Here is a 14166-nt window from a genome sequence, read left to right as displayed (position 1 = left end):
TATCTATCTGACTGACACGTTTGATATTTTACGTCACTTTTATGTTTCGTACTTTAATCTGATTTTTTATCTGACATTATGCCCGTAGTCTGGCTAACTGGGATCATTCGGCCTATATATAGGAAAAAGGGGAATTCCTCTTATCCGAGCTCACACCGGCTAGTTACCGTTCGTTTTACCAGTATTTTGGTATTTTGAATGCTGGACTCAAAAGGTAGTTGGAAACGAATAGGAGTTTAAGTGCTGTTTCATCAGGTTTCAGAAAGAATATGTCAACTCCAGTTCACAGTTTCATATTACTCATGTTAACTCAAATTCTCAAGACATCGAAAAGAAAATGATACTGTGCATTTATTGATTTTACTAAAGCTTTGGATAACGTTTGAGGGATGGGTCCTTGGAGGAAATGCTAACGCATAGAATAGAAAGACAATTTCTGAATCTAGTTAAAAACATGTACAGTAACATCAAATCATGTGTTATGGTTCAGAGCCTCTAATCATTTACCGGAAGAGATCGGTCTCTGGAATAAAAACCTAAACAGTTAAGAAAATGCCATTTATGTCATTCCCCAGGTATACCTGACGAACAGTTATGTTTAACTGTTTAACTGTTCATATTTCGATAATATCAGACATAGCTATATCAAAGACCTTTATTGTAAATGGCCAAACCTTATAAAATTCAAAAACCTTTATTCCATCTCCAAGTACTCTGTCATAAAATCTTTATCAAACTTTATACGGATTATAAATGGAACGGTCAAATTGTAATACATTGTATGTTTACTTACATGCTACATATTAGCTATTCATATTGTAAAATGTACATGTACCACCGATGGTGGTTTGTTTGGAATAAAGAAACTGAAATTGAATTGAAGAATCCGTCAATAGGCATCCTCGATAATCTCCAGGATATACATTCCGATAAATCTCCTCTAGTACCCTGGAGGGACGGTGGGGTAGTCTAGTGGTTTTAGTGTTCGCTCGTCACGCCGATGGCCAGGGGTCGATTCCCCACTTGAGTGTAATGTGTGAAGCCCATTTCTAGTGCCCCCTGACATGATATTGCTGGAATATTGTTAAATGCGGCGTAAAACTGAACGCACTCACCCACTAGTACCCTGGATATTATCGAGCATGGTCAATAGCTCAACGCCAACTGTAGTCCCATTGTACAGGGGCGACCTGTAAACACGCACTGTGTTGGTGATCAGAATCTGTAAATGATAATCTCTTAGCAAAAGGGGGCCCTACCTACACGTTTCCCCTGTTTGTTATGAGGTGGCACGAATTGTGTTTATTCTTGTCCTTGAAGATGTCTAATTTTAACTGTGGACCTGAGACCTGGTCTCCACAAGTGGAAGGTAAGAGGAAAATGATTGATTGAGCAGCCCATATTGGGTTCCAGACCAGCACACCTTCGATTATCTCCCTTTTCCTCGGTGACCCATCCAATCATGGCATGATCCTGCTTTCTTTCGCTGGACAAAGTCCACCCTTGGAGCTTTAAGTTAATATACTGACAATCATAAGAAAGTATACTGCCCAGTTGTTCTGGACCGTAAAAAATCGTTATTTCCTTTAGATCCTTATAAATCTGTTCGTTATAAAGGTAGTTCATTATGTGTATGACCGAGAGTGACCAGATGTCGCCGGGCGAGGGTAGCCAATGTGTTGTTACAGCGGACGCTCATCATGCCGACGACACGGACACGGTTTCCAACATGGGTGTAAGGTGTGAATCCCAATCATTTGCCTCCAGCTGTGATGCTGGTGGAATATTGTTAAAACACAGAATATAAGAATAACACCATGCTTATAGTCTGTTTGCAGTGAAAAAGTACGATGAATTTCACTTTAAACAAAAAGGTAAATAAAATACATGAAATTAAGACTGCGAATTCTCATGACTTTACCTTGCCAACTAAACATTTAAAACCCAGAATTTCATTCAACTTAGGATAAAAGCTGGTCAACAGTCGATCATAAATTCAAATCGATATTATTGATTCGTATTACAAAGGTGTACGCCTAGTAGTTGGAACAGTGAATCATATATACGTGGTGTACGTGATTAACGTTACTGAAGCCAACCATACGTGTCCTCGGTGTTTCATTTAACGTGCATACCCCCCTGTAATACAAAAGTATAATGACGATTTTGAACTATAATCGTTTGTAAAACAACTGTATCATTTATTTTTATTTATTTTATGTACCGTATTACTTCAAACATACTATGCCAACCTTGGAACAGCATACTTGGCTGTATGATTTGATTTTAATGCTCTTCATGAACAATTCAGTTGCTCCAATCCGGTAACACAGATTAAATACTCTGGCAAATTAAGCAGTAAGCTACCATTAACCACACACAAGCTTTTCCCATCTGGCATACATCGTGTTCTTAATGTAACTTTAAAAGAGCACTATTCCCTAATTTGGCAGTGGTAAGGGACTTTTCGCTTTTATTCTGTGCATGGAATATTTTGATACATTGAGATATGTTATTCAGAGAGATATCCTGTGCCCGAATAATGACAAGTACCATACATGTAAAGATACATTGTATTCATTCAAAGTGAATGGGTAAGATCATGCTTTATTCTACATATGTATACGTCGAGCTGAAGATCGGTCACGGGCTTTTCCTCATTTAATGTTGGCCAGTATGTTGGTCGTGCATTTTCATTTGGTCTTTTCTAATAATTTCTAATATCATAAAATCGTTCTGATAGAACGTAATTAATGCGCATCAAGGTAGATCATCTACGAAAATGAAAGTATCCTCCCGAATGTCCTCTACGATATTAGGACTTTGGCATCAGTGCACTTCCCTCGTTGTTGTCGTTGTTGTTGCTGGGGAGGGGTATGTGTGTTCTGTTGTTGGATTATTTTAGTTTTGTTATTTTTTTCAGGTCTGGTGGGTTGAATTATTGTTCAATTTGTTCTGGGGTTTGTGGAGCTGCTACTATTGAAAAATAAGACACATATACTTACATGTGTATTACTGAGAACCCGAATGGACAGGTGAAAACCAGCATCTGTTTTCTTTGTTATTGAATCTTGTTGCTAAATTGCATCAAGGACGGCGTTATTTTTACCAGCAGTTTGCTTCTATTACTCACAATCACTTAGGAGACTTCTATTTTCTCTTTACACTAGGATTAGTCTCCCATATGCCGGCCGTTTCCACTTCCGTACGTGTGTGTACAGAAAGTGTTTTGAGACTGGGGCGTGTAAGAGAGGGAAAGATAACGTTGTAAACCAGTTGTTAGAATACGTGCATGCATGCGCGCCTACGTTTCCACAACTAGAGTCTCAGGGTGAACGCGGTGTTCTAATTACTGACCTTATTCTTCAGTGCTGAGTCATACCGACTACAAAAACGGGATTGAAGTCCCAGATGGCAGATCAGACTGGGGGATTCCGTCGCAAAAGGTGTGCTCCCAGCAGCCTTTGTTATCTGGCGGATTGGGCCGATAGATTGGTCACTTTGGATAGACAGGTTCTGTGACTTGGTTGATGGTGTACCTTTTCACCCCGGCAGAGAGGGTCGTTGCTCATAATATCTACCACTGAATTGTCAGGTCCAGGTAATGTAATGTAAACTCACTCACTGATGCTGATATCATTTTCAAATAATATGTCATCTTGTTGTTATTGTTTCGATCTATTGTCAGGATTGGTTTAATCCTATCTGTGCTTTGACTTATATTGATTGTTATTCTTTGTTAATAATGATATCCTTACTTGCTTCTTTAATGATAATAAAAGTTCATTTTTATTGCACATTTATCCAAAGCCCTGGCATATTACCCCTAGTCAACGAGTACAGAACACTCCCTCTGGGGAATACAACCGGTCGCCCGATAGGTGCTCATGGTTCAAATCCAAATTGAAACTCCACCCAGTAGTAAACTGGGTATCTGGTATGGTAGTCTGAATTTGGATGTTGGCAATTTTTAACATTTTCACTTACATGAATCCAAGAAACTCTCAAGAATCATGCGACCAAACACAGTCAATTTCTTTGTTTGTTATGGCTCACGTATCGTTATCAATGTATGTGTGAATGTGTGTGTATATGTGTGCGTGTGAACGTGTGGGTATATGTGTGTGTATGTGTGAATGTGTGGATATATGTGTGTGTATGTGTGTATGTGTGTGTGAATGTGTGTGAATGTGTGTGTATGTGTGTGTAAAGCGTAGAGTGTACCATAATCTTTGTAATCTCTAAAAAGTGGTGAAAAAATACTTTGTTCTGCTCAGCATGTGTCACCCGGCTTACCTATTATTACACAATAAGCTTTGCATTTTTTGTCTTAATGGTGACGAAATTATGATTACTCAATGCATCCATTAAGGATTCCATGTTTTGTTTCCTTTGATAAAACCTGCAATATTTGTTCAAATTTATGTTTTTATATTACTTCCTCTTTTAAGAGGCATCCCATTCTTAGGAGTTATGTACTTATAAACATTAAAGCGAACTAGTCATTGCATATTTATAGCTATATTATGATGGATTGGGGATTTTACAATGTTAACTCACATTTTCTGCAGATTTTGGAACCGAATAGCGGTCCTTGTCGGTTTGTTTGAACTAGCAGCATATCCATAGTGGAGCTCGTCGACCACAGGACTGAGTATACTACAAGACCTGATTCACTTTGAACTCAGGAATTTAACTAATAACGCTGACAGACCTACCTTGTCATAGTAGGGGGTTGTATGCGAGCTTTGTTTTACGTCTAGGTAGGTAGCCACCTAGTTTTAACAACTACCCATGAAGTCAGTGAAAATTTGCTATTTTCACTGATTGTTTAACCTATTTTATTAATTTTTTTATTAAATTATCGAAAGAAAGATTAGGCTGACATGTGTTTTGGTGCCGGTGTCTTTGTATATTTTGTATCATGTCACTATGACTTAGCATATGTCACTATGACATAGTCACCTCTATAAAACGCAACATGAGCTGCATAAATTAGGATATTTTTATTTCAACTTAGTTTTCCTTGCAGATGTTCAGACATTCGCCTCATGTCAGCATATAAATAGACCTAGTTTGAATATTATTGTGGGCAGATTGATCCTTGTTTGTTAAAATATTTTTGAGCCCCTTCGTTTGTATTCCTTTGTTATTCAGTCTTCAAAGAAGAGCATTTGCTTTATGGATTTTCATTGTTTTGTAGGGGAGGAGGCAGTTTAATCAAATCGACTGCTGTGACACTAGACTCAGATATGACACTTGGGGCACCAAACATGTAGGTAGAGTTTGTCACGTACCCTTTTCAGCATAACCAGTTAGAAGGAAATTATTCTTGAGTGACTGTTCATGAATTTTGATTTAAAAAACCCGAAATTCTGAAAAGATTTTAGAGAACCTGGAATCCTTTGAATACCATTCGTTCTGTCGCGCTGTGACTTGTGCTTTAGAACTCTCTCCCTTGTGCCATTAAAAGCACTGACACAATTGACATTTTATTGAAGTATTACGTTTCATTTTTGATGAGCGATATGTTCAAGTACACGAAGATTGTACGTGGAGTCGTTACTGTCTCTTTATGTGACAAATCACCTGGCTTTTTCGTCCATGAATTCTGACCTTGTTTGTAAAGGATGGCCATTGACTTGTGGTTCAACATGACACGGATGTCCGTGATATAGTCTGATCGTCAAAGGGTCAAGTTTTTGTCATGTCAGAAGCACACACACCCACCCGCACCCCCCACCACCACCATCAGTATACCTCTGCCAATATACTCACAAGATTTCCCATAGTATACTGTATATGCAGTGTATCTGCAGCGCCTTAAATGAATAATGTAAATTTGTTTTTCAGCTCGGCTACAATCATCTGTCCCGATGTTGTTCCTTTATCAGAGGTGTACTTTGCAGGTAATACAGGAGTATCTCCTTTCTGTCCCTGAGCAAAAAGCTTTCCATGGTGCAAGTAAATTGCATGAACACTTAAATATAACAGATGTCTTATTAGTGAAACTGTAAGGATGATAGATTGACGGTGTGTATTATATATCATTCATAATCTTCACCTCACTGAAGATATCACATGATTTCAGTGGAAGGGGGATTTCATGTTCAATTCCAAACTGTAAAGCGCATTTATGTTTGTGTATACTATGTGTACGATGTACACATATTGTTAAACTGTGGCATTACCACAGTGCAGCACTGGGCAGTACACACATATAGCTGATGCCCACGTACAATAATGGTTAGAACAGGGCGCAGCTGATAAAGACACAAGAACCACATTAAATGGGCATAATACGGTCTGTTGACATGATTTGTGTATCTCTTGTCATATTGTAAAATATAATTCAGTACAATAACTAAATTAGTTTCTTGACATATCCGACAAACATTGATTTCCATCTGTAATCTCTTACTCCCGAAATCATCCGAAACTGTTGTGACTTGTATTCTGCAGGAATATCTACTGGGGAATTAGCTGTCATTGCAGTTTGTGCAGTGATTGCTCTAGCTAATGTGATCATGTACCTGGAGAGCACCTGTTTCATAATCCGACACTTCATAGTTCGTGAGACAAGAGTTTTGTCTCTATGGATGATTGGCCTGCAACCAGTAAGTTAACAAGATGTCATGCTTAAACCTTAGAAGATGTAATGTTTGTTGATTAAAGCAGCAACCTGAAAATAACTGAATCTAGTCTTATTCCAAGAATTGCTTCTTGTTTGGTGTATGATGACACGAACAATGTCATATACAAACAAGTGATTGATGTTATGAGCAACTATTCTTCGGTGACCCGATGGTCCAACACCATTAACCAATCAATCAAGAAATCGTCTCTTACGTTATGACAATATAGTTCTTCGTGTTGACTAGTTTTAACACGGAATGTCCATAGATCCTTGGATGCGAAATAGTCTCAAAATATTCCTGTTCTAGTGGGCCAGCTAGTCTTAAAGTTTACTCACCAGGTTAAGCTCCACTATTTGGGAAGACCCATGAAGATTGAGGATTGATCTTCAGCAACCCATGCTTGTAAGAAGCGACTAACAAGATCGGGTGGTCCGGCTCACTTGGTTGACGCATGTCATCGCATATCAGTTTGGTCGATGGTCATGAATAACAGCTTGTGATTGTTTCAGAAACAAATTACAACCAGTGAGTGAGTGAGTTTAGTTTTACGCCGCACTCAGCAATACTCCATCTATATGGTGGCGGTCTGTAAATAATCGAGTCTGAACCAGACAATCCAGTGATCATCAGCATGAGCATCGATCTGCGCAACCGGGAACCGATGACATGTACCGACCAAGGCAGCGAACCTGACCACCCGATCCCGTTAGTCGCCTCTTACGACAAGCACAGTCGTCTTTTATGGCAAGCATGGGTTGCTGAAGGTCTATTCTATCCCGGGACCGTCACAACCAGTGAAATAATGTTTGTTATATATAGTATTATGATGACACCAAATGTATGTGATCTTTATCTGTTCTTACAGCTTCGATTCATAATGGATATTATTTTTGGTTTGTAATTTTGAATACATATATGGGCTTCTCAAAAGAGATTAAGGGTCACAGTTAGATTTCAGCACAAGATTTAGTTATGCACAGCAAACATATAAAACAGAATTTCCTTGCTTAAATATGGTTAGAACTGGTTTATTCTGTCATAAAGGACTGTGTACAAATCATATGCTCTTTATAAACTCAGTGAATGTAAGCACCCTTTGAAAATTCCTCGGTTCGGGAAATAATGGGTACGTCAATAGCCAAACAACAACCGCTGGCTCGTATATATACATCATGTCCTTGAGGCATACTGCCAATCAGACCGTGATCAAACGTTTGGGGTAGCCTTCCACGCTGAATGAAGAAAATGGATCAATTTGGACGATTACCAGCTTGATAATTGTTTCTCACCCGCTTGCCCAAGACGTCCCAAACATGCTCAATCGGTGCCATATCAGGCGTGTAGGCGGGTCAATCCATTCTCACAATGCCATTTGGATTGAGAAAATTATTCACAAGCCTGACCCGATGTCGCCTAGCATTATCACCCTGGAGAAGAGAACCACTCCAGTTTGACGAAGGGTAGGAACATTAAATGGGCACAAAAGGTTGTCCTTGAACCTGATACCAGTCACATTTCCTGGGACAGTTTAAAGAGGAGTGCTAGTGTGCACAGAAATCCCACTGCGCACCATCACCGAACCACCGCCTAAACTGTGATGCTGTCTGACGTTGACGTCTGCAAATTTCATCTGGGCGTCGGTGGACGCGAACTCATCCGTCGTTGAACTGCAGCCCAAGATTCATCCGTCTACCAATGACATTTTGGCTACAACCAATCCTATGGGGTCACATGTCTTTGTATCAAATCACCCCTGAGCCACGCAATGGCACTTCCCTTGTTAACATTGCCTAGTTGATGTTGGACAATGATGAAAATTCAGTTGAGAAGAACATGGCCGCGGTAACGATATGTATTCTCAACTTTTCCATAGAACGTAGCTGCTCGGGCCATTACCAGAAGCAGGAAGCGGCCACACATCACACCAGTCCTAGTCAAACTCCACTGGCTGCCGATCAAAGCAAGGGTCAAATATAAGATCTTGTGCATCACATACCGCTGCATCAATGATTCGGGTCCATCCTACCCGTCCAACTTGGTGAAAGAGTATGTTCCATCTCGCTGTCTCAGATCAGCCAATAATTCACTGCTCACAATTCCCACAACCAAACTGAAAATCTTCGGACACTGATGCTTCTCTTTCACATCTTCCGTTCTCTGAATGGATCAGCGCTTCTTCATTAAAAACACTGAAACACTGTCTACCTTTCAGTCAAGATTGGAAACGGTACCTCTTCCGAAAATATTATCCTGGTGTCTAGACTAGGTATCTTATCAAAAGCGCCGCGAGCAAGTACTTGGTGTTTCGACACTGTGCGCTATAAAAGACGACTTACTTTTACTATTAACACAGACAGCACATGCAATAAGAAAACGACCTCATAGAGTTCAAGCGACGTTGTGTTCGCGCGTTGTGTTTGTTGACCCTTTCTTTAAAAACAAATTGACCAATTTTCAACAGATTACCACCACTGTTGTGTTTTCATAGATCACGTGCGTTGCGTCACTTTAGGACAGAATAAACCAAATCTTACCACATTCATGCTTGGAAAATCTGTTTCATATGTTTGCTATGCATAATTAAATGTCACGCTAAAATCTGCCTTTGACGCTTAACTTCTTTTGGGTGGACATCGATGTGTAATTGCTATCCACAGGTGTTTGCAGTGACAGCCTTGTTAGCTGTGTGTATCCCGAGGTCTTCCTTGCTGACAGATCTGGTAGCAGCCGTGTAAGTAGTCAGCCTTTCAGTCCCTGAACCACATTATCTTCTCTTGTGCCCAGCCCTTTCTGCAATGCTAAAGCTTAGGGCTGTATATTGACAAATAAATTGTGTTGCCATTTAATCTGGTACACGTTTTCCTGAATCGTATTACGACTTATTGGGAATTGCCAGTGAGTTTAAATGCAGAGCCTACGTTCCACGTACAAAACCTCCAAACTGTAAAAGGTTGTGTAAATACGGCTGTAACAATGCACCGAACTATCGATGGATTGCATGTGTTGACTCTCCGATCTCCGTCACTTAGAATTTCCTGTGGAGTCAGAAATATTAGGAGTGAGCCTGGTCTTATGCAGCAATGATTTCCTGTAATATGTATTTTGTACTTGCCCCAGCTACCTGTCCATCTGTATACGGACCTTCCTCCAGCTAATGATCCACTACCATGGAGGAGAAGAAGGCCTTATAAACCACATGTCAGGGGAGACAATCAACCTGCGCAGCCCACCCTTGGCCTGCTGTTGCTGCTGTTGCCCCATGATAGCGGTAACCAAGTAAGAAGAAATATTTGTCACAGTTACCATTAATTCACTATCAGGCAAACTTTCAAATTAATTATTAATTTGTTTTATATGACTTGTAACTGATGCAATAACGGACATGGATAGCAAGTGAGTTGGATTTGATTTCACTATAAGGATTATTCCAGCCTTATGTCAATGGGGACAAGTGGACTAAAACTGAGATTCAGGTTTTGTGCCCATTTGGAATGGAACCAGGACCTTTCGTGGAACAAGGTAGTACAACTAGTTAACAGTTCTAGGACGTATTCTCAAGGATGTGGAATTTTATATGGAATCTGAATGTAATAATTCACAAATATTCACAAACAAGCATTTCCGATTGAATTCCGACAGATGGCACTAAACGTTTACGTCCACTGTTCTAAGAAGCTGTTTTGTTTTGTTTCTGAAGATGACATTTACTGTTTCAGGAAGACCCTCTTCAGAATCAGGATGTGTGTTTTACAGTTTGCTCTATTAAGACCAATCCTGGTGCTTCTGTCTGCTGTGTTGTGGACTGATGATAAATATGTGAAAGGGAAGGTAATAAAACAAGTTTCAGATAACATCTCTTAAACATTATTTTGCTGTTTTAAATATATCTTATACTCGCCATCCTTTTATACTTAAAGTGCTTCACATAATAACTGATTTGCTTTGTTGAAGGACATTTAATAGCTTGCTATGGTTTATGTAATATCTCCTATCTGTTATGTCAAATACATCTCTTACCTGCCATCTCGGTTTTGAAGGAGATTTTTCTTACTTGCCAACATTACACACACACACACACACACACACACACACACACACACACACACACACACACACACACACACACACACACACACACACACACACACACACACCCTCACCCTCACCCTCACCCTCCTCTTGCCACATGAGTACATCCCATTTGCACCATCTTGGGAGGTGTCAAAGTACTTCTCACATCCACCCTCTCACTAGGTGTCAAAGAACAACTCATATTCACAATAACTGGAAGGTGTCAAAGAACATCTCATGCCCAGCACCCTAACAGGCGTGAAAGTACATGTCATCGTCGTGTCCTGATTAGTTACAAGGGGACTCCTCTCACTAAGCAACCATTACTAAGGTTAACCTTAACTCCCATTCTTTAGCACTGTACTAAGGTTACCTTAGTCTAAGGTAACCGTAAAGCAATGTTAAAGAATGGGAGTTAAGGTTAACCTTAGTAATGGTTGCTTAGTGAAAGGAGTCCCAGGTTTAACAGCACCATACCTTTTTCAAAGGGTTACACATTTGGCAAGTTGTTTGAGACTTGCAGCACTCTCTGTACATCAGACCGACAAGCCATGATTTAACTGACCTAATCTTCCTTATCAGCTCAGTCCCCCTCTTATTGTTTCAGATGATGCCAGACCAAGCCGCCTTGTACTTGAATGTGTTGAGTGTTGTGTCCACACTCACTGCCATGTATGGCTTGATCCTTGTATTCAGGGCGTCCAGGAAGCACCTGAAGGAACTCAACATTGTCCCGAAGTTCCTCTGCATGCATCTTGTGCTTGTATTCACTAACCTCCAGGGCCTTGTCTTCAATATCCTGGCCAACAACAACCTTCCTCCTTGTACACAGTTAATGTCGTCTGCTGCACGAGGCGATGGTAAGTGTTTCATCTGCTGTTAAAAGAGGTCCGTTCTTCATCGTGCACTGTGCCGTCTCCTAATGAACAAGACAACAGTGTCATATCTGCTGTTGAAATTGATCCATCTGCAACAACCTTTTCCATTGTGCACAGAACCGTTTCCTAATGCATGAGACAATGGTAAGCGTCACATCTGTTTTTGAAAGTGGTTCATCTACCCAACAACGGCCTTCTTCATTGTGTACAGTGCCGTCTTGTAATGCACAAGACAATAGTCAGTGTCAAATCTACCCTGCAGCAGCCTTCTTCCCTACTCATCAATACTGTCTTCTACTACTTGAGATGATAGTACCATCATGAACCTTATCCTGTGCACATGCTTGAGTATGATGCAGTATGGTTATAGTTGGCCGATAACACATCTTGCAACATTACTCCAAACATTATCAGTTCTCTCCCACTGATAAAAGAAAAGATGTGACCTTTGGGACTTTCTTATTGTTTAAACATAATACACTTAACACATAATACCCTCCCGAGAGCAAGCCCTCCGCTAAAAGACAAAATGGCAAAGCATGATTATTTCTCTCATAAAATGTCCGTTATTTGAAAACCTTCGACAGTTATTTTAAACCATTCCCTATCAGTTGTAAGCGCTAGCGACTGGGAATTTTACGTTCAGTGGGTTAAACAGGGATTTCACTTTAGTTGGTTAAAATAGGGTTTTACGTTTAGTTGGTTAAAATGGAATTTCACATTTAGTTGGTTAAAATGGAATTTCACGTTTAGTTGATTAAAAGGGGGATTTCACGTTTAGTTGGTTTAAGAGGGGATTTCACGTTTATTTGGTTAAAATGGGATTTCACGTTTAATTGGTTTAAAGGGATTTCACGTTTAGTTGGTTAAAAAGAGGGTCGCGTTTAGTTGGTTATAATGGGATTTCACGTTTAGTTGGTGAAAAGGGAGTTTCACGTTTAGTTGGTTAAAAGGGGATTTCACGTTTAGTTGGTTAAAAAGGGGATTTCACGTTTAGTTGGTTAAAAAGGAGATTTCACGTTTAGTTGGATGAAAGTAAGTTGTGGTCCAGTGATCATCCAGTTTTCTTCTGAAACACCCAAGAAATGATTGGTATCTTACTACAAATGATATTAATACGCTCGGTTTCAATTTCAGTTTGGAACCACCTCATTGTCATTGTGGAAATGTTCCTTCTTGCACTGCCTGCCCGACGCTTTTATCGCAGGACAGAGGGGTTACAGGTCATCACAGACGTTCAACTTACTAGTTCAGAAGACCCAGACAAAGTGCAAAAAAACGAAAGCTCTTCCTTGAACAATGGAGCCAATGAACTGAAAGGCAGCAGAAGTGAAAAGGAACGGGAGCCAAAGACGAATTAGATGATGGTGGCAGATGGATGGAAACGGAATGTTTCAAATAACGAAACTTTTAGTTTCACTCATGAAAATTGTATTTCTGTGCTCGTGTTATGAAACAGGGACCATCTTCTCAAACCAGCTGTCCTTGAATGAGCTATCGTGGATATGAAACTCACTGGATCTACTGGAAGGTTTGACGTCCGATAGTGTCGACTTTCATATCAGAGTGTTGTTCACTATGGTTATATGGCAGCGGTCTGACTGCGACAACCCAGTGATCAACAGCATGAGCATTTGTATGGATGAGCAACTTCTTTATTTGGGAGGAGCGACGCTTCGATACAGCTTCTTGTAGCGTTGTTATGAGGCAGATAGGACAGGATGGTGTGTGTGTGTGTGTGTGTGTGTGTGTGTGTGTGTGTGTGTGTGTGTGTGTCTGTGTGTGTGTCTATGTCTGTCCAGTAAATAACAAGATCAACAAGAACTTAATTAGGCAGTACAGTAGAGATGTGATGACAAGGGACTACATGTAGAAGCATGTGAAACAGACTGCACACAGAAGCCAGTGGGGTGTACAGAGCAAGAGAGTAGAAACATGTTTATACAAGTTATACAAGCACTTGGGTTGGTTGATCGGTAGTATGTAGGTACAGGAGCGATGTGATGACAATGGATACATGTGATTTTGTTATTTACTGGACACACACCATCCTGTCTTATCTGCCTCATACTTTCTTGACAACGACACAAAGAGCTATATCGAAACGTCAATTCACCCGAATAAAGAAGTTGCTCATCTCTAAAGTTTGTCCATATCTCATTCACACTCACGTACGTTATGAGCATTTACTGTCAAGCAATAGTTCAAGATGGAATCGTACAGTTGATGTGGACGTTGCATCTGTCACTTGTGTAAAATTATAGTTCATTTTCACTAGCCATATTGAATACATTGAATTTCTCTCATGAGGTTCAGGGCTGAATATGGCTTACTGAAATAGCTATGTATGCTTTGAAACTCACACGGGACCATGTGCGGCCAGTGGCCTTTTCTTCATGGCAAGTGAGTTTCTTTTATACGTATTCTTAAAAACATCTTCAGTGCAACATTTTCCAGTACTCCTCCTATTCTACCTCCATGTCAGAATGTTGAGAAATATTGGATCAACATTGTATTTGTAGGACAGAACTTTGATACTCCCAATTTATATATTTGTTCGGTTTAGTTGTTGTTTAATG

At 40.0% G+C, this 14166-nt stretch overlaps 1 protein-coding gene across 1 annotated transcript; it reads left to right on the top strand.

Moving 5' to 3' along the window:
- Positions 1-3411: 3411 nt before the first annotated feature.
- On the top strand, positions 3412-12948 carry LOC137291990 (organic solute transporter subunit alpha-like). The gene is made up of 9 exons (XM_067823542.1): positions 3412-3446; positions 5204-5275; positions 5854-5909; positions 6463-6617; positions 9296-9369; positions 9756-9914; positions 10355-10466; positions 11317-11569; positions 12725-12948. The coding sequence occupies exons 1-9, from the start codon at positions 3412-3414 to the stop codon at positions 12946-12948; spliced, it is 1140 nt and encodes a 379-aa protein (XP_067679643.1).
- The last annotated feature ends 1218 nt before the right edge of the window (positions 12949-14166 follow it).

This window comes from Haliotis asinina, chromosome 7 (genome assembly GCF_037392515.1).
Source record: "Haliotis asinina isolate JCU_RB_2024 chromosome 7, JCU_Hal_asi_v2, whole genome shotgun sequence".
NCBI classification, from domain to species: Eukaryota; Metazoa; Mollusca; class Gastropoda; order Lepetellida; family Haliotidae; genus Haliotis; species Haliotis asinina.
This window is presented reverse-complemented; position numbering and strand designations above follow the sequence as displayed.

What these genes read in the sequence shown, in the direction of transcription:
- LOC137291990 (XM_067823542.1), top strand. Translation starts at nt 3,412, where the DNA reads ATGGCAGATCAGACTGGGGGATTCCGTCGCAAAAG. An exon ending in ATAAATATGTGAAAGGGAAG is followed by an intron (nt 10,467 to 11,316) that starts GTAATAAAACAA and finishes TTATTGTTTCAG; the next exon opens with ATGATGCCAGACCAAGCCGC. An exon ending in GTCTGCTGCACGAGGCGATG is followed by an intron (nt 11,570 to 12,724) that starts GTAAGTGTTTCA and finishes TTTCAATTTCAG; the next exon opens with TTTGGAACCACCTCATTGTC.